The following is a 21,928-nucleotide window of genomic DNA, read 5'->3' as shown; positions in this document are numbered from 1 at the left end:
AAGTATTATACAGCCTTGACTGAATGTAGTCTTGCAGAAGCATTTGAATGCCCTGAAGCGTGGAGAGGAGGAGGAGCTCCAGGTGTCTGGTGAATAAGCTGTCTTGTGGCACTTTGGTGAATAACATGTCAGAGTATGATGAGTCATTACCATATAATGGCGACACAGCTGCAGAAGGTCAGGCTCTGCCCTTTTGGACAGGGTGTCTTTAATATTGGGTCAGCGGGGACTGACCTTTAAGCACATGAGAAGAGCGAAAGAACAGTTCCTAGGGGGGAAAATGACCTCAACGGGTGGTGGGAAGACCTGGGTGTCAGATGCAGCTTTTCCGCTGCTTTTTCCGTTATCATGTACCTTGACTTCGGGAGCAAGTTCATATTAAACAAATAACATGCATAAAAACAGCTCTGGTCTGTAAACTGAACTATAAACTGCACACAAATTCAAATTGAAGTGACCCATATTTGGTTAATTTGAACTGGTAACTTACAAAGGGTAAGTGAGCTAGTGAATTCTACAAACTAATTACCTTCCAACAGTGTCCCCTCATGATATATTCAGACAGAAGCATTGTGTTATCATAACTGTGTACACCGCATTGGTATAGTTGTATACATCTGTAAGAAAAAGAATATAATTGGGTATCAGAATTATTTTGTCTCCCTGAAAGAGCTGTGATTCCTGAGAGACATTTTGTGCTGTTTTGTTTTTGTTTTTCTACCTCTGCATTTGAACTTTCCTTGAGGAGCAGACTGGAAGCAGGTAATCCCTCCCACCTACCGTAGTCCAACATCCTCTGCTCCAGATAGGCAGCCTCATTGATGAAGGTGTGCACCAAAGAAGCCTGCTCCTTTGGTCAGTCTGAATGCAGTTGTAGATTTTAGTACAGTCTAAGTGGATTTGTAGATTTTAGATCGAGGATCTTATTTATAAAAAAAAAAGGGTGCAGAGACAGATCTGGTAGTCACATCCCCCCTGTACAGCTAGTATTTCAATGAGACTTTGTGCGCAGGGCTTCCTGCAACGTTCTGAGGAATATCTTCCTTCTTGTGATGGTTCTATATTACTGAAACAGAGCTGAAGCCCAGCAACCAGAATTGAGCATGCATGCACTTTACTTGGAAGGTAATTAGTTACTTCATATTAGGTGCAAAGCAGGTGCCTGGACATCTGAATGAACTGGTTGGACAGTAGAAGAGGGATACAATTTATTATTATTTGCTGAGTGACTACGTACTATCTCCAGGGCTCTCTAGGCCTAGATCCCAGACCCAATTATGGATTTGATAAACCTTGTAGCTCATCTGTAAGTGCCAAACCAATAATCTGCCAAAGGGGGTCATTCATCAAATTGCGATAATGCCCTAACACATGTGATAACTACCACATCGTGACTTAAACATGTAAATTAGGGGAGGGGTGAGGTTAGAAAACTTTTGATTCTGGTAGTGCTGTGGGCAATAATCTTTTAGACGACATCGCTGCCAGTAGCACCGGAAATAACCCCACCTTTTCCAGTGGCGCTATGGGGGGGTGATAGTGTGCGGTGCAAATTTATAGCGGAATGATGAATCTAGGCCTAAGTTACTTGACATGCCTTCAGGTTGTAGGCCTGTGTGATGCTCCTGTTATGGTACGTACAAATACACTTTTATTTGAAACCCTGAAACCAAGGGTAATCCTATCCCTGACATTAATAGCATCCATTTCTTAGCCAGGCCACAGCGATAAGCTCTCACTCATGTGTAGCTTATGAGAATGGGATAAAGGGTTTGTCCACAGAAGACCTGAAGCTATTGAAAATCAAGCCAAAGGCCTTAACTTGAGACTGTGAAATGTTCCTTTCTCAGCCATAATATCTGCTGGAGTAATGTTCAAAAGGTATCTTACTGAAATTCTGGGTATTCCAATGGAAAATGTACTACCAGTGAATAATGTGCATTACTTCCCTCAGAGGAGAAGAGTTGTGGGCACAGATTCAGAAGAAGTTGGACCCTTTCAGCCATCTTTGGACACCATTGATTTACAGGTCTCTTGGAGAGATCTATGTCAGAAGAACTTAATCAAGTTTACTTAGGGAATAGCCACTGCTATTAATTGCATCAGTAGCATGGGATCTTCTTAGTGTTTGGGTGATTGCCAGGTTCCTGTGGCCTGGTTGGCCTCTGTTGGAAACAGGATGCTGGGCTTGATGGACCCTTGGTCTGACCTAGCATGGCAGTTTATGTTCTTATGTTCTAGATAAAGGCAAAAACATGTCTATGTCTAAAAGCACACAGCAGTGTTGTAAAGACTAGAGTGTAGTGCCTTACATCAGGATCTCGGGGGTTGTCTCTTAGCTAGCAGTGTAAGTGCTTAGTTAGGTTTCGAGATACCCAAGTAACTGAAGATATTTATAAATCCCAAGCATCACTCTCGAGTTAAGGAGGCTATGGGAAGTACAAACTGAGCATCTGCAAGTTTCTAATAGAATAATCTGGAGCTATAATACTCATTCGATCTATTATCCTTAATGTAGGGGGTTTCTACTTTTGCTCCCAAATTTACTTGGCTCTCCCCTACCAGTGGACTAATGTTTATAGACCCTACTAATTAATGTTATGCTATGGTTATTTTGACATTCTTGTATAATTATTTCCTTACTGTTGCCGTTACGTGTTGTCTTGTGAGCAGATTTTGTAGATATTTATAAATGCATCATGCAGAAGATATTTAAATAAAGGTGAGCATTTCCTTTACAAACATAGTTAAAAAGGGGTTTGCATTTATTTATAGTCTTAATTTAATGAGGCTATTTCCTATGGACACAAAGTTAAAAAAAAAAAAAGCAGTGATGTAGGTGAGCAGAGGAGATAGGCCTTGGCAGGTTTATGCATTATCACCATTATTTTACTACTGGAAACTTCATGGAGTCAGCATTAGATATGACCTATGGGAGATGGGGCAGGAAGTGCCCACGCTTGCTGGAAAGAGAGAAAAATATGGAAACTATTCAAAGTCAAACTCAAAGCAGGCGAATTTCCACCTAAATATCAAAATGTCAAACTAAGCGGATCACAATTAAACTTTGAATTGGACAGAGTATATATCCATTGGATGTTTGACAGCAGATTTGGTTAAAAAATGTGAAAAGATTTGATTTCAGATTAAAAACAAAAACCAAAATAAATCCATCAATATGAGGAAATCTGAAGTGAATTCCTTCTAAAAGGTTCATTGAACCAGTTTGATGTACCTTCCAAAGCTTCTCCAAGTTTAATGAGCTGTTCAGTGCCCCTGTTTTGAAGAAGCTGGCACTCGTCGACCTCAGGGATTTTATCTGTGCTCTTGTTTTCACAGTCTCTCTCTGGTGTGTGAGAGAACTGTGAGATCTTGATTAATGCATCCAGCTTACTCCCTCTCCCCAGTGCCTTTGATAAAAAGAGTCACACTGGGGGAAAAAAAAGTTGCATGTTAATTGTGATTTCAGGCATGCATTAAGTACTGCCCTGGGGCATTGTGTGTCGGAAGCTAAGTCCGTAGCAAACAACCAAGTACAATTAATAAATCACACATTTGACACCCTTCCTAAATAGACATGGGAGAAGACATCTAAGCAGTGGATTTGATTCCTGGGAGCCCCTTGTTAAATTTAATCTATGAGCACTCATTTTATCTCCAGGAGTAAAACAGAGAAGTGTTCAGTAAGGACTAAGACTAGCCTGTGGTTGCTCATCTTTATATCTATGCAGGAATAAGTAAAAAAAAATTGTTCAGCTTTTTTAGCTCAACTTCTCTCCTCCTGCAGTGGTTTACTATAAGCAGGGCCACCTTCCTGATGTCTACAACACCCATTGCAGAGGACAAATGGTACAGTCAGTGTTACTCCAAAGCCTCTGTCAAAACTATCCCTTCAGATTTCTTTTACTAGCCTGAAAGAGAAAACACGCAAGACAAAGTGTCTGCTCAGTTTTGGGAGAATTGTACAGCTAGTCCAACCACTCTGGATACAAGCAATTATTCCTTTGTCAATTGCAACTTCTCCCCCAGCGAACTTAAGATCAAGCCCGAGGAAGAAGCCTAGAAATTCTCTTCCCACCACAGCCTTGCTGAATCCTCAGGCAGTGGGTATCCCCCCCATTTACCCCGTCCAATGGTTGTTAGCACACCGAGGAGAGCTCGTAGGATTCATAGCTCTTTAGGGTGCAGGGATTCTGGGTCGGATTTTGTTCTTTGAGATGTTCTTTAACATTCCAGAGAGTTCAGCTTTGCATTCCTGCCATCTGGCATGGGATTCCCCTTGATAAATGTCTTTCTCGGGAGCTGTATGTCTGGTATACGCATACCTACAAGGATAGAGGTCGGGATTTTTTTTTTTTTTTTGCTCTGAAAACGTGTGGGACTTTATTGCCAAACACCAGCTGCATCTCTTGTTGTAATGACAGTAATTCTATATTTGTGGGGGAGGACCATTTGTGCCTTCCATTTTCCTGGATGACTGCTATACCTAATCAGTGCTCTATAATGAAATGCTTCTATGCTATTTTTGACTCTGCCAGTCCAAACCATGTTTACATGGAGCTGAGCCTAGCCAGCTGAAATGCTGATTCAATTCTGCTTCATCTCCGTCTTGTGCAATCCTTTCGGCACCAGTATTTGGAGATCTTTCTTGTATTACTTTGGTTTCTGTTTAACAGTTCTTCCTCTAATATCCTTTAAAGTGGTTTGTTTAAAACTGCAGAGAAGAGTGAGCTAGTTTTGCAATGTTGATTGGTCTGACCCCCATTAGCTATTTTTCTCTAATATGGATTTTTACAGGGCAGAGAATTAAATATATTGGTCTTTGCTGTGTTCTGGGAGGTTGCAAGAGACATGAGATCACTTTAAGTCAACAATATTTCTTTTTCTCTTTGCTTCCTTAATAAGTCCAATTCACTGAAACATTGTCCCATCTGCTTTGACCAGATTGTCAGTTCCATGACTCAGGGACTCTCTCTTCTTTGTTAGGCCAGTTCTGCGTGCATCTTGTAGGATTATTAATATGATTAACAGTAGTAGCAGTGAAAAGCCTGCATAAAATGCCAGAATGTGTTAAGTGGGAGTAAGCTAACACAGGAATTGAAACTGACATTTCTGTTTAAAACTTGAGCATCATGGACCTTTTAATGTTAGCGCTATAAACAAATACATATTGATTGTATACATGCTGGTCGATTATTTTTATTGGGTCACAAAAGATCATGGTTTCTTAAAAGCTGGACTGAATTAAATTCCCATCTGAAAATCCCCTTCACAAACTTTTTGCTTAAGCTGGAATGGGAATGTAAAGCTAGCTCATCTAATAACATGAACACCCGCCTATCTCCAGGAACATAATGTAGGCTTTGTTCCGAACTCTGAGAAAACCTGACATTAACTATAGAATAGCAATGGTAGGGGGGGAGTGGATGGGTTCAGAGCTTCTTCACATCTAGGTCACTGATTCCAGTCCAGGGCAGAGTCCACAGTAGATAAGAAAGCTTTGTTCTGTCTGAAACGCCTTTGTGTATGGAGAGGGCCATCCAGGAAACTCTTCAGCTTGACAGAATGACAGTTAGAAGACAGTGGGGGAGGACCTTCCCAGGCAAGAGGTCAGCCAGGCTCTCCCTCTGAGTCACAATTAAAGGAAAGGTTTATTTATCGTGTAACCTCCCTGCCTCATCCCTCCCCCCCCCTCCCCCCAATCTGGAGCACCTTGTGATGTTTAAAATTATTTTCTATTTATAATATTTTTCAGTGCTTTTTTTTCCCTTTTGATCTTGATAAAAACTTGTGTTAGGAATTGTTTGGAAAGGACAGAGAATAAAAGGCGATCCTCGCAGATATAGTTACACTGGCGAAGGTACAGAGAAAGGCGACCAAAATGATAAAGGGGATGGAAATGCTCCCCTATGAGGAAAGGCTAAAGAGGTTAGGACTGTTCAGCCTGGAGAAGAGATGGCTGAGGGGGGATATGACAGAGGTCTTTAAAATAATGAGAGTTCTAGAATGGGTAAATGTGATTCGGTTATTTGCTCTTTTGGATAATAGAAGGACTGGGGAGCACTCCATGAAGTTAGCAAGTAGCACATTTAAAATTAATTGGAGAAAATTATTTTTCACTTAATGCACAATTAAACTCTGGAATTTGTTGTGAGGGGATGTGGTTAGTGCAGTTAGTGTAGCTGGGTTTAAAAAAGGTTTGGATAAGTTCTTGGTGAAGTCCATTAGCTGCTATTAATCAAGTTGACTTAGGGAATAGCCACTATTACTGGCATCAGTAGCATGGGATCTAATTAGTGTTTGGGTTCCAGGTACTTGTGGCCTGGATTGGCCACTGTTGGAGACAGGATGCTGGGCTTGATGGACTCTTGTTCTGGACAAGGTATAGCAATTTCTTATGTTCTTATGCTATATTTGATATTCAGAATATAAGACAAATAACAAATCATTATGCCTCTGTATACATTCATGGTATGACCACATCTTGAGTATTGTGTGTGCATTTCTGGTTGCCCCCAAATCAAAAAAGATTTGGAATTAGGAAAGGTTCCAAGAAAGGTGCCAGACATGAAAGGTTTGACATGGCTTTCTTATGAAGAACAGCGTAACAGGTGAAGTTGCAACTGAAAAGGGACATGACAGCATAGGTGCCAGCTCTGTGGTTGAGCACCCTTCAGTGAATCTACAGAGAGGTAACTTGTATTCAGCTTAGCACCCCCAGTTGTTTTGAGAAATTGGCTCCTATATATGGTAGAGGGGATTCAAATCATGAGTAGTGTGAAACAAGTAGGGAACACCATTAGGACTAGGGAACAGCCCATGGAACTAACTGGTAGTAGATTTAAAACAAAATGTAGTATCTTTTTAGGTCAATGCACAATTAAGCTGTGGAATTTGTTGCCGGATGATGTGGTAAAAGCCAGTAAAATAGGGTTTAAGGATGGTTTTGACAAGTCCAATAATAACTATTAAAATAGGAGAAGGCAACTGCCAGGATTGAATGGATTTTCCTATTGAGTACCTCCTCCAAATGACTCACATTGACTACCCTTGGAGATAGGATGTTGGGCTTAATAAACTATTGGTCTACTTTTTCCTTAGGCTCTTAATGGAACTTACACAAAGCTGTTTTGTTGTTGATGTATATCATGAGGTCAGTATTCAAAAGGATTTGTCTAAGTCATAGACTTAGCTGTACAAATCCGCCATTTAACTTTATCCACCCTTTCCTCATCTATGGCTCTATATGGAAATTCTTTATTCCCCTCCTATCCCCTCTCCTGACCCACCAGCAACTTCCAAACTACTCCCTCCTCACACCCTTGGTCCCCTCCAGGATCCCTGAAACTCCTGCTGAGAGTGTGGTAGTCTTTTTTAGCTGCTCCCAGCCACTTCCAGCATTGCTCTTCAGGTCACTAGTTCCTGCTGGTTTTTTTAAATTGGTAGGTTGGGGAAATGGAGATCATACTCTATGCTTGCACCAGTGGCACTGCCATGGGTGGGCCTGGGTGGGCCATGGCACACCCACTTTGTGTTCAGGCCCACCCAATCAGTGTTGCACGGTGCCGAGAAGAAGAGGCCCGATGCAGGGCCGTTGTGGAACTCATCTTGTGCAGCCTGAGAAAGAGGCCTGACGCAGGGTCATCCCGTGTGGGCTGAGAAGAGAAAGTCCAATGCAGGATTGTCACGGAGCTCATCCTATGCGACCCAAGAAGAGGAGGCCCAACGCAGTTCCATCACAGAGCTCATCTTGCACAGCCCAAGAAGAGGAGGCCCAACTCAGGGCCGTTGCAAAGTTCATCCCATACAACCCAAGAAGGAGGCTTGTCACAGCAAGGAGGCCCAGGAGAGAGGGAGAAGCTTGAGTGTATATGTGTGAGAGAGAGTACAGGAGTGAGAAGCCTGTGTGTATATTTGAGAGAGAGCATGGAAGTGAGAAGCCTGTGTGTGTGTGTATGCATGAGAGAGAGCATGGAATGAGAAGCCTGTGTGTATGTGTGAGAGAGTGCATGGTTGGGAGTGAGAAGCCTGTGTGTCCTGTATACATGTGTGTGTGGGAATGAGTCTGTATGTGTTTTTGAGAGAGAGTATGTGGGTGTGAGATCCTGTGGATATGAGAGAGCAAGCATGTAGGAGTGGGAGCCTGCATGTGAGAGAGTGCATGTAAGGTGAGAGCCTGTGTTTGTGTGGGAGTAGGAACATGTGTGTGAAAGAGTATATGAGAGTGTGAACCTGCCTGTGAGAGTGGGAGCCTGGTAAGAGAGAGTGTGTGGTAGTGGGAGTGGTTTGAGGGAGGAAGGAAAGAAGACAGATGAGAGAAGAAACAGAATAAAAGAGACCTTGAAAAGGAATTAGGAAAAGACGGACAAGGGGAAAAAGAGACTGTGACTAGCTGTTTAGAAAAATAAGATCAGACAATGAAGGTAAAAAAAAATATTTTGACTTTCAGCAATTGACATATGCTATCTTTGGAAATGTGCATTTCTTATATATTTGTATTTTACTTTTTCTTCAGTATTCCACTGTACACAGTTTGGTTTCTTGGGTTTTCCGCTTCAATATTGTCCGCATGTTTCTGTTTCTAATTTATAGTTTGTTTTTCTGTATTATGTAATTAGCTAATTTATTATTTTTTTATTCTGTCTGTGTTGCGCATATATGACACAGGTGCAGTATTTTATTTAGCGTGTAGTTTCTCAGTAGGGATTTGTAGCAGTCTGGCCTGTATGTTCAGTAGGTGGTGTATTAGTGTTCTAGATTTTTTTTTAGTTATATTTTTGTAGGGGATTTGTATTACTTCACAAAGTGCTTGACAGTGGACGGAGTTTGTTTTGCTGTTACTGAGGTGACACCAGAATTTGAATATATAGATTTTTGCATGTTGGGTTATAGTATGAACAATTCTAGTTCTGCTTTGCACCCATTGCAAATCTTGAGTTCTTATGGTTCTTATGATTATTGCTGTTTTATTGTAGTTATGATATGCTGCATTTTTGAAAAGAGGAATCATAAAAGAATACATTGATATTTGTTTTATTATGTGATTAGATCTGATTTTTTTGTGAAGTGTTCTTTCTTTACTTTTTATGATATGTATTTATAAACCGCAATATATATAAAATAAATTAATATAGATCAATAAGCTATTTTTAATGTCGGTAAGTGCTTGAAATAAAATATTTTAAAGCATAACTCATGATGCATGATGGCTGTTGCAGACTACAAAGAAATCCATTGTCAGGTGTATTGTACGGTACTATTTATCGATAAGAATACAAGTAGTAGGGCTGAAACCTATATACCTACTGCCCACCCATGTTAACCTTGGGCACCCCCCCAAAAAAAATTCAGTTCTCGCTACGCCACTGCCCTGCACCATTTTTTTTTAACTTTTTTTTTTTTGGGGGGGTGGTTGGGGAACGCTGGGGAATCAGGCCTGAAGACCCCCAAAGTTTTTCTTTTAAGTTTGCTTTTGCAGCCCCTTATAGCTGGTTAAGTAGTAAATTATCTAACTGCGTGTGGCTGGAAAACTTTCAAACCTAATCGTTGTACTCAAATATAATAACCTATTAGATTTGAATATTATTCATCTAAAGCTAGCTGGATAACTTTAGGAAAGTATATTCACTGGGACGTTTATTCTGCTGAATTATCAGAGTCAAGTTATATGGTTAACTTTAGTCGGATAACTTGTCCACTCACCGGCTTACGGAATATTGGCCTTCGTATTGTTGTATGCAAATCTGTTTTAACCCATCGGGTTAAAACCACTAGCCCCTCTTAACATTAATGCAAATTCATAGCAAAAGAAAAAAATGACAGTTTTAGCTGAAGAATTGTTATAATTTGGCCTTTGTATAATGATCATGTACGTTCTGTTTAGCAATGCAATACAGTATAATACTACGTTTTGAATATCTTTCCATAGCTAAAATTAAATGTATTCCAAATTTGGTACTAAAGCTAGAAACAAGTTATTGTGAGTAAAATAGGCAGAGGTGAAAAGAACACGGCATTGTGCATTTTCCGTGTCCCTGCAGCTCTCATTAGATGTTAAGTCCTATTTAACCACTGGGTGGTGCTGTAGGAAGATCTATAATCTGTGAAATGGGACTGACATGCTGCAGTTCTGTTCTGAGAATGTCGGTCAAACCAGTCTCATTAGGGTTTCATTTCCATGGCACATTCATCTCAAGAAAAATAAGAGTTGAGAATGAGGTTGATAAAAGAATAATTGAAAAGAAGTGGCAATTGGCTGCAATTAAATAAAAACTTAGTAACTCAGTAATTCAAACCCAAGGCCATACTCTTGCAAATATCGGTCAATTTAGTTTAAGATAGGGTTAGGAACAGCCATAACAAACAAAAGAACTGGCATACTGGGTCAGACCACAGGTCCATCAAGCCCAGCATCCAGTCTCAGACAGGCCAATCCAGGTCACAAGTTCCTGGCAGGATCCCAAAGGACAGTTCAGCCCTTCTTGCTCACAACTAGGTATAAGCAATGGCTTTCCAAATCTACATGGCTAAGAATGGTTAATGGACTTTTTCTCCAGGAACTCGTCTGTACCCTTCTTCAAATCTCACTGTTTTCACCATATCCTCCCATCCAGCTAAAATATTATCAGATATCACATCTAATAAAACCATTTTTTTTAGGAAATCTGATGCAACTAGAACATCTAAGCTTCCTTGGGACACATATATTCAATCATTGCCACGCCAAGCGTGGGGCCTTATTTTAAATGATTATTAAATTGGATTATTTGTATTGGTTTATATTGGAGGTCTGCTGGGACATGCTTAGGATAACCGGGACGGGGGTTATGGGAGGGAGGTGTACAGGAGGGGGAGTATCAGGGTATGTACATATCCACAGGGGGGTGCTGGGAAGGGACAAACAAGTGCATCTCCCCATCTGTTGTGCTTAATATTGTTAACTGTTTGCACATTTGTTTGTACCTGACTGATGAAACTTGGTAAACATATTTAAACATAAAATAGATTTCCTGTACAGGGTGATCATTATCCTATTTAAATATTCATTTGCATACAGTGGAATACTTAACTGAACAATTAAGCAGAAATATTTGAGGGAATGCTTCAAATATGTGTAACCCTGCTTGGGGCTGCTACACAGGAGCCTGCTTTTCTGGAGTGTCCTTCCTATGAGTGCCAAGAACTGGTGCCATTAGTGCTCTGCTAAATGTAAGGTTTGCTTCCTTCCTTCCCTCTGAAGGTTGGGTGGAGGGGAGAGTTTAAATAGGGCTGCAGCAGCAGGAGGCACAAGCTAAAGCTGAACTGTTCCAGGTTGAAGTGTGGAGTTTGATGGCAGATGAAATTTAGGGGATTCCTCAGCCAAGAGTCCAACTAGTAAAGTGAACAAGTGAGTTTTGTAAGCGAGAGAATTTAACTGTTTACTCTCCCAGGGGTAACGCCCCCTTGACCACTTACCTCGCAGGGTGTTCCTGGGTCTGGGACCCACCTGGCGGGAGCCCCCTAGGGCAAAATCCGTCGGTCCTCACGTTCTTGGTGCCTCCACCTGGGGAAGAAGGTGTTAGGGGTGAGATTTCCCTCCTTTCACCCCAGGAAAACAAATGGGACTGTGAACAAGGCTGGCAGTGTGTACAAATATGTACAGGTTTATTAGACTATACAAGTATTTATTTATTTATTCTTTTTCTTTACCGACGTTCATGACCTGTCATATCACATCGGTTTTCATCAAACACAGGAGAAATACATCGAACAGGGGGTAAAAAATTGGTCGGTAACGGAGTATTAACATTTTTGCAATTATTAGAGAATAAAAATTATGAACAAAACCTAGGGTGGAAAAGTAGAGGGTAACAGGGGAGATGGTGGGAAAGGGCTACTTGGGACTGAGGGATAGAAGCAGTATAAAATATAACAATATAAAAATATAAAGATATAGCAATATAAAACAATATAAAAACGATGTAACCACTATAGCAATAAACGATATAACTTATATCTTCAGTGTCTTAAGTATCCAAGGCTGAGGAATCACGAGGGGGAGTGTGAGGAGACCTTGTGGTAGGGAAGGGTGAGGGCGGGGTACCCTGGATGGGGAGGGTAGCACGAGGGTTGACAGAGGGGGGGTAAAATGAGAATTGACAGGAGAGGAGAACAGGGGGGAAATTGGGGGGGGGGTGCGGGAAGATAGGATGGCTGGGGAATTAAGGCTGAGCAGTAATGCAGGTCAGGGAGGGTTCTACAGTTCTACAGTCATTTTAAGGAAACACTTGCTTAAAAAGCCAAGCCTTAAGTTTTTTCTTGAAAGTCAGCAGGCATTGTTCTTGGCAAAGTTCTGGGGTAGTGCATTCCATTGTGAAGGACCAGCTGTGGAGAAAGCACGTTTCCTTATGGAAGCGTGGTGAGACGACTTGGTGGGTGGAGCGAGAAGGGTATCTTTGTATGCTGTTCTGATTGGTCTGGTGGAAGTGTGTAGATGAAGAGGGATATCTAGTACCAGGGAGGACTGGTTATGGATGGACTTGTGTATAATGGTGAGGGCTTTGTGAAGGATTCTGAAATTAATGGGGAGCCAGTGCAGATTCCGTAGGATGGGAGTGATGTGATCTCCTCGGTTAGAGTTGGTTAGTATCCTTGTGGCGGCGTTCTGGAGCATCTGTAATGGTCTCGTGGTGGTAGTGGGGAGGCCTAGTAGGAGGAAGATGCAGTAATCAATTTTTGAAAATAAGGTAGCTTGGAGAACCGTGCGGAAGTCGTGTAGGTGGAGGAGAGGTCTAAGCCTTTTCAGAACTTGTAATTTATAAAAGCATTCTTTAGTTGTGTTATTGATGAATTTTTTTAAATTTAGACGGTTGTCCAATATAACGCCCAGGTCTCTCACTTGGGCCGTGGAAATTGTAGCGGAGGAGGGGAGGTTAATAAGAGGGGGGTTGTTGTCGTCCAACAAAATGAGAAGGAGCTTGGTTTTGGCCATTTTGAGGACTAGATTGAGGCTGGAGAGGAGGTGGTTGATGGAATGTAGGCAACTGTTCCAGAAGGTGAGGGTTTTGGAGATGGATTTGTACGTCATTGGCGTAGATGAAATGGATTAAATTTAAATTAGCGAGGAGTTGGCAGAGGGGTAGGAATAAATGTTGAAGAGAGTAGGGGAGAGGGATGATCCTTGAGGGATTCCAAGCGTTGAGCTGATGGGGTGAGATTCTTTGTTGCCTATTCTAACCTTGTAGTTTCTATTACTTAGGAAGGACTTGAAGCAACTAAGGGCGGTTCCTGAAATGCCGATGTCCGAGAGGTGGTTGATAAGGATTGTGTGGTTCACGGTATCAAACGCAGTGGAGATGTCGAGCAAAGCCAGTAGAAATGGTTGCCCTTTGTCTAATCCCATAAGGATGCTGTCCGTGAGAGAGATTAGGAGGGATTCGGTGTTTAGTGCTTTGTGGAATCCAAACAGAGCTGGGAAGAGTATCTTATGATCATCTAGGTAGTCTGATAGTTGGGTGTTGACCAATTTCTCCATGAGTTTAGTGATAAACGGGAGGTTGGCGATGGGACGAAAGTTGGCAGGGTTAGTGGGGTCCAGATTTGGTTTCTTTAGTAGTGGTTTAAGAGAAGCAAGTTTCAGATTATCAGGAACTGATCATTGGGATAGGAAGCAGTTTATAATTTCAGCCAGTGGTTTGGAGATGGAGTTGGGGGTCTCAGCTGAGCAGAATGAGATGGTTTAAATGCAATGGCCCCCCAAGACCAAAACTGCCCACTAAATCCCTTTCCATGTCATAGTTCTGTAATTTAGGAGTTTGAATCCTCTGATTTTTTTTTTTAGTGATATTTCCTACAAAATTTTCCAGCAGATGTCCAGGGGGGTTTGAATTTACAGTGCATCTGGGGAGTTTGTGTTGCTGTTACTGAGATGACACTAGAATAGAATATCTTTTTTGTATGAATAGTTGTACGTGGAAATATCCTAGTTCTGCTCTGCATCCATTACTGGAGGTCAGGGGGTTCCTGTGGCTGCATGGTATATGTTTACATTTTGCCCCATGAGGGTCATGTGGTCAGTGTGTCATGCATGGGAGCATCATCTGTCAGGTGTGTCTTGACAGTAAAAAAAAAAAAATTGAGAACCACTAGCTTGAGTAGTAAAAACATGTTTGAATTAAAACAACAATTTGATTATTCATATTAAGCTTAGAATCCACTCTAACACCCACTGTAGAGATAACATCTTTAAGAGCAATGGAAGAACTTGTCATTGTAGGAGGAATGATTAGGATAGACTTTCTTCTGCTCACCCATATAGCCTCTCACTTCTTTAGGTTAATTTTCATCCTACGTATGGTTAATCATAAAGCAAGATTCTCACAGGTTGAAATGTCTTATTTCACCAGTGTTAGAATGATCAATATGAGCAAAGCCATATCATCTGCATACAAAAATGTGTGGAATCCTGCTTCCTTAGACTGTAAGCCCTCTGGGGATAGAGAAATACCTACAGTACCTGAATGTAACCTGCTTGAAAGTGCCGAAAGGCAGTATACAAATAAAATAATAATACTAGTCACCTGGTGCGACATACAAAAGTTTACATCTGTAATAAAATCAAGAACATAAATAAAAAGACAGTGAAATAAATATGCTTAACTTTAAACAAATAAAGCAAAAGGCTAATAACCTAAGGGCCGAAGCAAAGTAAATGAAGCAGCATCCTCATAAAAATGCCTGTCGAAAAAGAAAAGCCTTAAGCAGGGACTTAAAAGATTTGGTGCAAGTCATGCAGTGAAGACCTTCAGGCAGAGATTTCCAGGATAGGGGAATGGCCACAGCGAAGGCCCCTTTCTCAGGATCGAGCCTGGCGCGTCATACGCATCAACGAAATGCCCAGCAGCGGGGAACCAATGCAGATCAGCAAGGACAGGGGGTGATATGAGCTGTAATACCTCACCCTGAAATGAGATGAGCGGTGGCAATTTGAAGCATCTGTAGTGCCCGTAAAGTGTAGACTGGAAGTCCAATAATCAAGAGGGGACAAAATGAAAACCTGGATCACTGCCCAAAATTCAACGAGGCCCAAAAGAGTTTTCAAGGCATGCACCATATGTAATATGACCCCCCCCCCCACCCCCGTCTTCTTTTTTTTTTTTTTTGCCACAGATTTAATCTGGTGCTAGTGGAGGGTCAGGTTAGAACCAACAGAGACACCAAGACTACCCGTAGAGTAGTATTCTCGACCGCTAAAGACAGAGAAGGAAAAATGGAGGTTTTACAAGATACCACTAAAACCTTGGTGTTTGCCAGGTTCAGTACCAGTTTGCTGTGGGTAAGCCAGCGTTTAATAGCAAAGATATAGACTGATGCAGAATCAACAGTCTCAGTCCAGGCAGATAGCACGGGACTGAAGAATTAATTATTATCCGCGTGGAATCCGCATCTCACACACAATCCAGAAAGCAATTTGACCCCTGAGGTAAAATAGGAGAGTTGCTAATGGAAAGCACCTAACTGGAGCCTTCTGGGATCCTGCATATAAGAGCTCTAGGTTCGGAAAGATCCGAGTCCATCCCAACCTGATAAAATCGGTCACTCAAATAAGACTCGGACCATTGTAATACCAGTTCCATCTAGACCAGAAGCCAAAGTAACAATCAATGGTGATTTATAGAGTCAAAGGCTGCACTCGTGTCTAAACAGACAACTCGTGCATTCTTGTTCTAATTAACTTAATTTCACTTCATTTAGCAAGGCAAATAGTGCAGAATCAGTACTGTGGTCTTTCCTAAGACCTGATGGTTTGGGGTGGAAGCAATTTGTTTTATCTAAAACATTTTGAAATTGACCTGTGACCACTTTTTCCAGAAACCTTCAAAAAGAAAGGAAGATTTGAGACTTTTTTGATAGTTGTTGAGGTGAGCCGAATCTAAGGATTCCTTTATTAAAGTAATGGTTGTGCTATAGCCAATTTCACAGAGGGAGGAGCATAACCTTGTGATAAACTAATGTTAACAATAGAGTAAGTATTTGCTTAATCTCAGCTCTGGCTTGTTTACTAATTTAGGACCTTATCTACTAAACATTTTTCCCCTAGACTCAAACAGGCTGATGCACTATAGTGCGTTCAGGCTAGTGCCACTGCTAACACTCTATTGGATATGTGTTTTGGATACGCTAAAATAACCCCCGGTGCAATACGGGGATTAGTGTGTCTAAAGCACATGTCCAATCGAGCACATAGCTAATAGCGCTCATCACATGCAAATTCCATGTAGCTAAGGCTATTAGTTACTAGTCCGCGATGCCAAAAATTGCCACGCGGCCAAGGTGCCCATTTTAACGCAGCAAATTTAATGCCTGCCTGGTAGCTGGTGTTAAAGCATGCCACACTTAAGGGCTCACTGAAAAAAAAAATCCAGCTTTCTGTGTTTCCTCCAGTTAGTATTGTCGCTCAAGGGCTCAACAACAAAAAAAAATCCTGCTTTCTGTGGTTCCTCATAGGGGGAACCACAGAAAGCAGCATCCCCAAGGTCTGGCCCGATTGGCCAAGTGATGCACATCTGAGGTCCCTTAAGTAAAACAGCCCTTGCCAGACTCATGTCCAGTGTTACCAGTGTCGGACACTTAATATTATTTGTTTCACTTCACTTACTACCAATTGGTCTATTCACTGCCACATGTCACTGAAAGGACCAATCACCTTTCAGAAGGCTGCCTTGAAAGGGGATTGGTGTTTCAGTGAAAAGGACTGATTGGGTACAGCCCTGCCAGGGCTGGGAAGAGAGCTCTGGCCAGGCGTTTGTGGGTGCAGAGCCACGTCTCCTGGGTGTCCAATGCAAAGCGCTAGGGACACACAACTTATCCATTGCGTGTCCCTTTTAGCATGGCAGCTCATTTGCCTATTGCATTGAGCGTCCAGGAGAGGTGGATGTACGTGTGTTCAAAAAACGTCTGCCCAGTTTAGACACACATTTTCTACATGATGATATTGCAACGGCCTGAAAATGAGAGAGAACCTTTAGTAAATAAACTAAAGTACTTACAGATAGGAGCCAGCATCCTTTCAATTGCTACAACAGTGCTCAGATTGACTAGTAAATAGTCCAGTGTTAATGTCCTTTCAGGAAGTTCTCAACCTCATTCCTCTAGAGGAGATGCAATTGGGTCTGTTCAAAATTCCTCTTCAATCTTTGTAATCTTTTCCTCAAAAAAGTTTGCAGTCTTTCATTAAGAAAAAGAGAGGGGCAAATAAACTATCCATACTTTTATTGGAGAACTCAGTGGCTGCTTTAAATAAATATTTAGAGCAACTGACAAATTGGTTTATACCCTAAATAAGCCTTTTTAGCTCTCTGAGTTTCCCTCTGATAGTGATTGCAATTCATCTTACAAGGTGGTTCATGCTGGTCTGTTCCCTGTTTTTGCCAATTCCTTTCCAAGTGGCATAGCCACTACTGCAGCGTTCTCAGACTTGAATAAGATGATGGTGGGTTACTCCTAACTTTCTTAAGAGTGACTTATCAGTGGAGCAGCTTAATTAGGGGCTAAAGTTATCTTGTGAAAGAACAGAGCAATTATTTGAAAATGATCCACCACAATTGATAGCCCCTCTAAGTCTACATCCCCATACTTTCTAAAATTCATTGAGTGATTGTGCTTGGGTGACAACAAAAATAGAAGGTAATTTATTTTCTGCTTTTTGGCACTTCACAGCAGATTACATTCATGTACTGTAGGTATTTCCCTATTCCTAACTGCCTAATTCACTAAGGCTTTTCTCCCATTCTGTGTCTATGGGAAAATACCTTGATGAATCAGGCCCTAAGTTTGTAACTCAGGCAACAAAGTGACATGCTCAAGGTCACCAGGAGTAGTGAGATTTGAGCCCTGGATTCTAGAGACTGCTACTCTAACCACTAGGCCACTCCTCCACTCCACCTACTGCACCTTCCTCCGTTATCTTGTTAGCTTCCAACAGTGCTAATGAGGTCCAATAAGGTGGGTTGTAAATCAAAATTAAATTAAAAGTCTTCTTGGCTCCTATGCTCAGGAACATGGCATAAATGTAAGATCTGGATACTAAGTTTAACTCTTATCTGCACTGTCTGGGGATAAATAATTGCCACACCCTCACCTGACTTAAAAGGTCAAGCTTTATGTAGGACCGATGCAAGAGTATTTAGGACCTTAGGTAAACCTTTGTTCATTCATCCTCTCCCCCATCTCAATTTACCTCAGGCACAGCGCTCCCTCCTAGCAGCAGCAGTGGCTCCAGCACAGCGCTCCCTCCTAGCAGCTGCAGTGGCTCCAGCACAGCACTGCCTTTGTGGTATTGGCTCTGGTATAGCAGCCTAGTTTGCTTAATGGAAGCACCAACCCTGGCTTAATGCAAAAAGGTGCATCCAGGCTCACAAACCTAATTTATCTCCTGATTTCAGTCAGATCTCTATAACACAAAGAACTGGAAGACTATGCAGATACCAAATTCGCAATGTGCACGTATTTCATAGAAATGGAAAATGCATTGACAAGCCACATTTAAACACAGTTTTTCCTAATACTAATAATCGGGCCGATACAGTAAGACGTGTGGGAGAGCCAGCGAGTGCCCGCTCTCCCGACGTACACCCAGGCCACTCGATTCAGTAAAGAAAGATATGCAAATTAGGGCCCATGGTAAAAGGCGCTAGGGACACTAGCGCGGCCCTAGCGCCTCCTTTTTGACAGAAGCGGCGGCTATCAGCTGGTTTTACAGCCGACGCTCAATTCTACCGGCGTCTGTTCTTGAACCTGCTGCTAGCTACAGGTTCGGAAAAAGGACGCCAGCAAAATTGAGCGTCTGTCTTCCAACCCGTGGGCCATGGCCAGATTAAAATTTTTTTTTTTATTTTTGGGGTCTCTGACTTAATATCGCTATGATATTAAGTCGGAGGGTGTACAGAAAAGCAGTTTTTTCTGCTTTTCTGTACACTTTCCCGATGCCGGCCGAAATTAAAATGTGTGGCTTTGCTGCACATTTTACTTTCTGTATCGCGTGGGAATAACTAATAGGCCCATCAACATGCATTTGCATGTTGCGGATGCTATTAGTTTCGGGGGGGGTTGGCCGCGCATTTTCCACGTGCTATTACTCCTTACTGTATAAGGGGTAAAAATAGCGCATTGAAAACGCGCGGCCAAACGGGGGCTAACAGTGCGCTCAGCCTGAGCACACTTTACTGCATCGGCCTGAATGTTATTTACATTATCTTTAATTTGAAAAGGACTCTTTATTAAACAGCTGGGTCTTCTGGACCGTCACATAACATGATAAAATTTCTGTAAGACATGATAACGACCTTTACCCATGCACAATTCAATAGAAAATTATCTCTAAATAATGAAATGGATGCAGAATCATAGAGATTTGACAGTAGTTTTGGGCCCAAATCTGCACTGTATGAAGGGCCGACCACAAGGACAGGGCCCTTTGGCAGAGCCCACCTATGGATTGCCCCCCCGGGGCAGGATCAGCCAGGACTGTGGCAGACAGTAAACAGGAAGAGGTGAAGGGTACTGGGGGGGGGGAGAAGGGGTGCCTGAAGGGTAGAAGGGAAGAATAGAGGTGCCTGATGCGGAAGGGGTGGTAGAGGAGGAGGGGTCCCTGCTAAGTACCAGATGGGGAAAGTGGATGGAAAAGGGAAGGAAGGGTACATGATTACATGATAGTGAAGGGAGGGAGAGGCAGGAGAAAAATGTAACAGTATTGCACCTTGTGGTGTCATGTGTTGTGCACTTTTTCACTGGGCCATAGGTGCCAAATTGCCTGGCTCAGGCACCAGCAGCTGTGGCTCAGTGCCACACTTGGATTCCAGGAGCAGAGAGAAGCAACCTGTGAAGCCCCTGACTGTAGAAAGGAGGAAGCAGCTAAAGAAACAGGCAGGCACGGATAAGAAGGCTTGGAAAGGGGTAAAAAGCAGCAAATAGCAACTCTGGCGCCGTCTTGGACAGGCTGATGATACATTCAGTACATAAATACATCTCATTTATAGGCGGCTTATCTTGCCTTAAAAACATCCTCTCCATGCATCTTCTATGAGGCTGGGGATCCTGGGGGGTTTTTTGTTGTTGTGGGGCGGGGGTGTTGTGTTTGTGATCAAAATATCCTTTATCTGAACCTGAAGCCTTAACTATAAGGAAACTGAAAGCAAAACCTTACGAAGCAGAAGACAAAAGGGAGACGCAAGCACTCTAGAAAAATAAACGGGAAGTCTGGATTTGTAGGGAGTGGGCTTGGACTATCCCGAGTCGCTGGTGGGATTGATTGTACAAGCGAATTATTTTATTCCAAAATGTATCTCTCTCTCGACTGTCATCATTTTACCTTACACCACTGTATTTTAATGAGACACCGAGCACTATCTCCCTTTTCCGTCTCCCATTCCCTGGCTTGAACACCCTCCAGCCGATGGCACCTGATGTCTTGAAAAGGCTGCTCTGTCCACCAGTAATAGTGCGATCTGACATTATTTTTACCTGCGGCGAAAGAAATCTGGCAGGGGCTGCACCCCCTCCCCCCCATCACCTTTCTTTTTCATGCACCGTATTCGGTGGGATGGATCTATTAACGTGGGGTTTGGGCACCCCCCCCCCCCCCCCCCCCACCGATTCCAGCAGCGAGGAGAAGGGCGGGGGGTGAGGGAGGACCGGATCGGCCCCGCCCAAAGGCTTTCCCCTTCGCCTTGCAATCCGCTAGGCAGGCGCTCGCTTAACTTCCCCCACTACAAAGGAAGGAAGGAAACGAACGGGATGAAGGCATCGGAGGGAGAGTGAATCACCATCCTGTGCTGTAACCGTACACCCCGCACCTCGCCGCGCCGAATCGGAGGAGCCGCAGCCCCGTCACGGCTGCCTTTAAAGAGGTGCCCGTCCTCCCCCCGGCCGCGAGCGGGGACGGATCGTGCTGTACCCTCCTCGCGAGGGGCTGAGGTCCGCAGGAGCGATTGCAAAAGAGCCCCCCCCCCCCCCCCCCCGCGAGGCCGCCGGCCCAAATATAGCTCGGAAAAGAGCGGGCGAGCCAGGAAAAGCCCGCAGCAGCCGATCATGCTTTAGATATTTCGTTTCCGCTCCCCCCCTCCCCCCCCCATCCATGCCTGGCAGCGGGGCTTGCGCGCTCCGGAGAGCCTGGCCGGGCTGCTCGCCGCCGGCGCCCTCTTGCTGCACGGAGAGCCCAGGCAGAGGCCGGAGGGGTCTGGCACCGGGTTCGAGTCGCTGCTGCTGACCTTTCGTCATCGTCGCTCCCCCCAGACCTCGTTGGAAGTTGCTTCCTCCTCACCTGGGGGGGGGGGGGGAGGGCGTCGCGGGGGTGGTTGCAGTTGCATCCTGAAGAAGGGGGGGGGCCCGGGACACCCAAAGGCTGATGGCGATCTGAGGATGGTGGCCGCGCGCTTCTCTCTGACCTGACGGCAGAGGTGGACCGTGGGTGCTGGCGGCGGTGGAGGAGAGATCGGAGGCGGCTTCCACGCTGCGGACCGCCATGGACGGGGGCGCCGCCGCCGCCAGCAGCAGCGAGGCAGAGCCCGCCACCTGCCGCGCCGGCGAGCGCCTTTCGCCGGCCGAGCAGGAACCGGCGCCCGCGCTGGAGCAGGGGGGCGCCTCGCCGCCTTCCCCTCCTCGGGGGGCGAGGAGGCAGCAGCAGCAGCACGGGGTGAAGAGGCACCACCACAAGCACAACCTGAAGCACAGGTACGAGCTGCAGGAGACCCTGGGCAAAGGAACCTACGGCAAAGTGAAGCGAGCCACGGAGAGGTTTTCCGGCAGAGTGGTAAGCACACGCTCTTTAAATTCCAGGCACAGAATGCAAATGACGATTAGCGCCAGAAATCGGCAAAGAGCTAATAATGTACCGAGGCCAAGAGCACGGAGGGTTGCACAAAAGTGCGCTCAGCGGTTGGAACAATTGATC

At 43.7% G+C, this 21,928-nt stretch overlaps 1 protein-coding gene across 1 annotated transcript in view; it reads left to right on the top strand.

Annotated features, from left to right (window-relative positions):
• The first annotated feature begins 20,698 nt into the window (after positions 1–20,698).
• The window catches only part of NUAK1 (NUAK family kinase 1), a 126,046-nt gene continuing 124,816 nt past the window's right edge, over positions 20,699–21,928 (top strand). The window contains exon 1 of the mRNA XM_029601539.1: positions 20,699–21,787. Coding sequence (XP_029457399.1) covers positions 21,500–21,787 — 288 coding nt within the window. The 5' untranslated portion in view covers positions 20,699–21,499. The remainder of the gene's footprint in view (positions 21,788–21,928) is intronic.

The sequence above is a fragment of the Rhinatrema bivittatum genome, chromosome 4, assembly GCF_901001135.1.
Source record: "Rhinatrema bivittatum chromosome 4, aRhiBiv1.1, whole genome shotgun sequence".
Taxonomy (NCBI): domain Eukaryota; kingdom Metazoa; phylum Chordata; class Amphibia; order Gymnophiona; family Rhinatrematidae; genus Rhinatrema; species Rhinatrema bivittatum.
The sequence above is the reverse complement of the archived record's forward strand: the minus strand, read 5'-3'. Positions and strand labels throughout refer to the sequence as shown.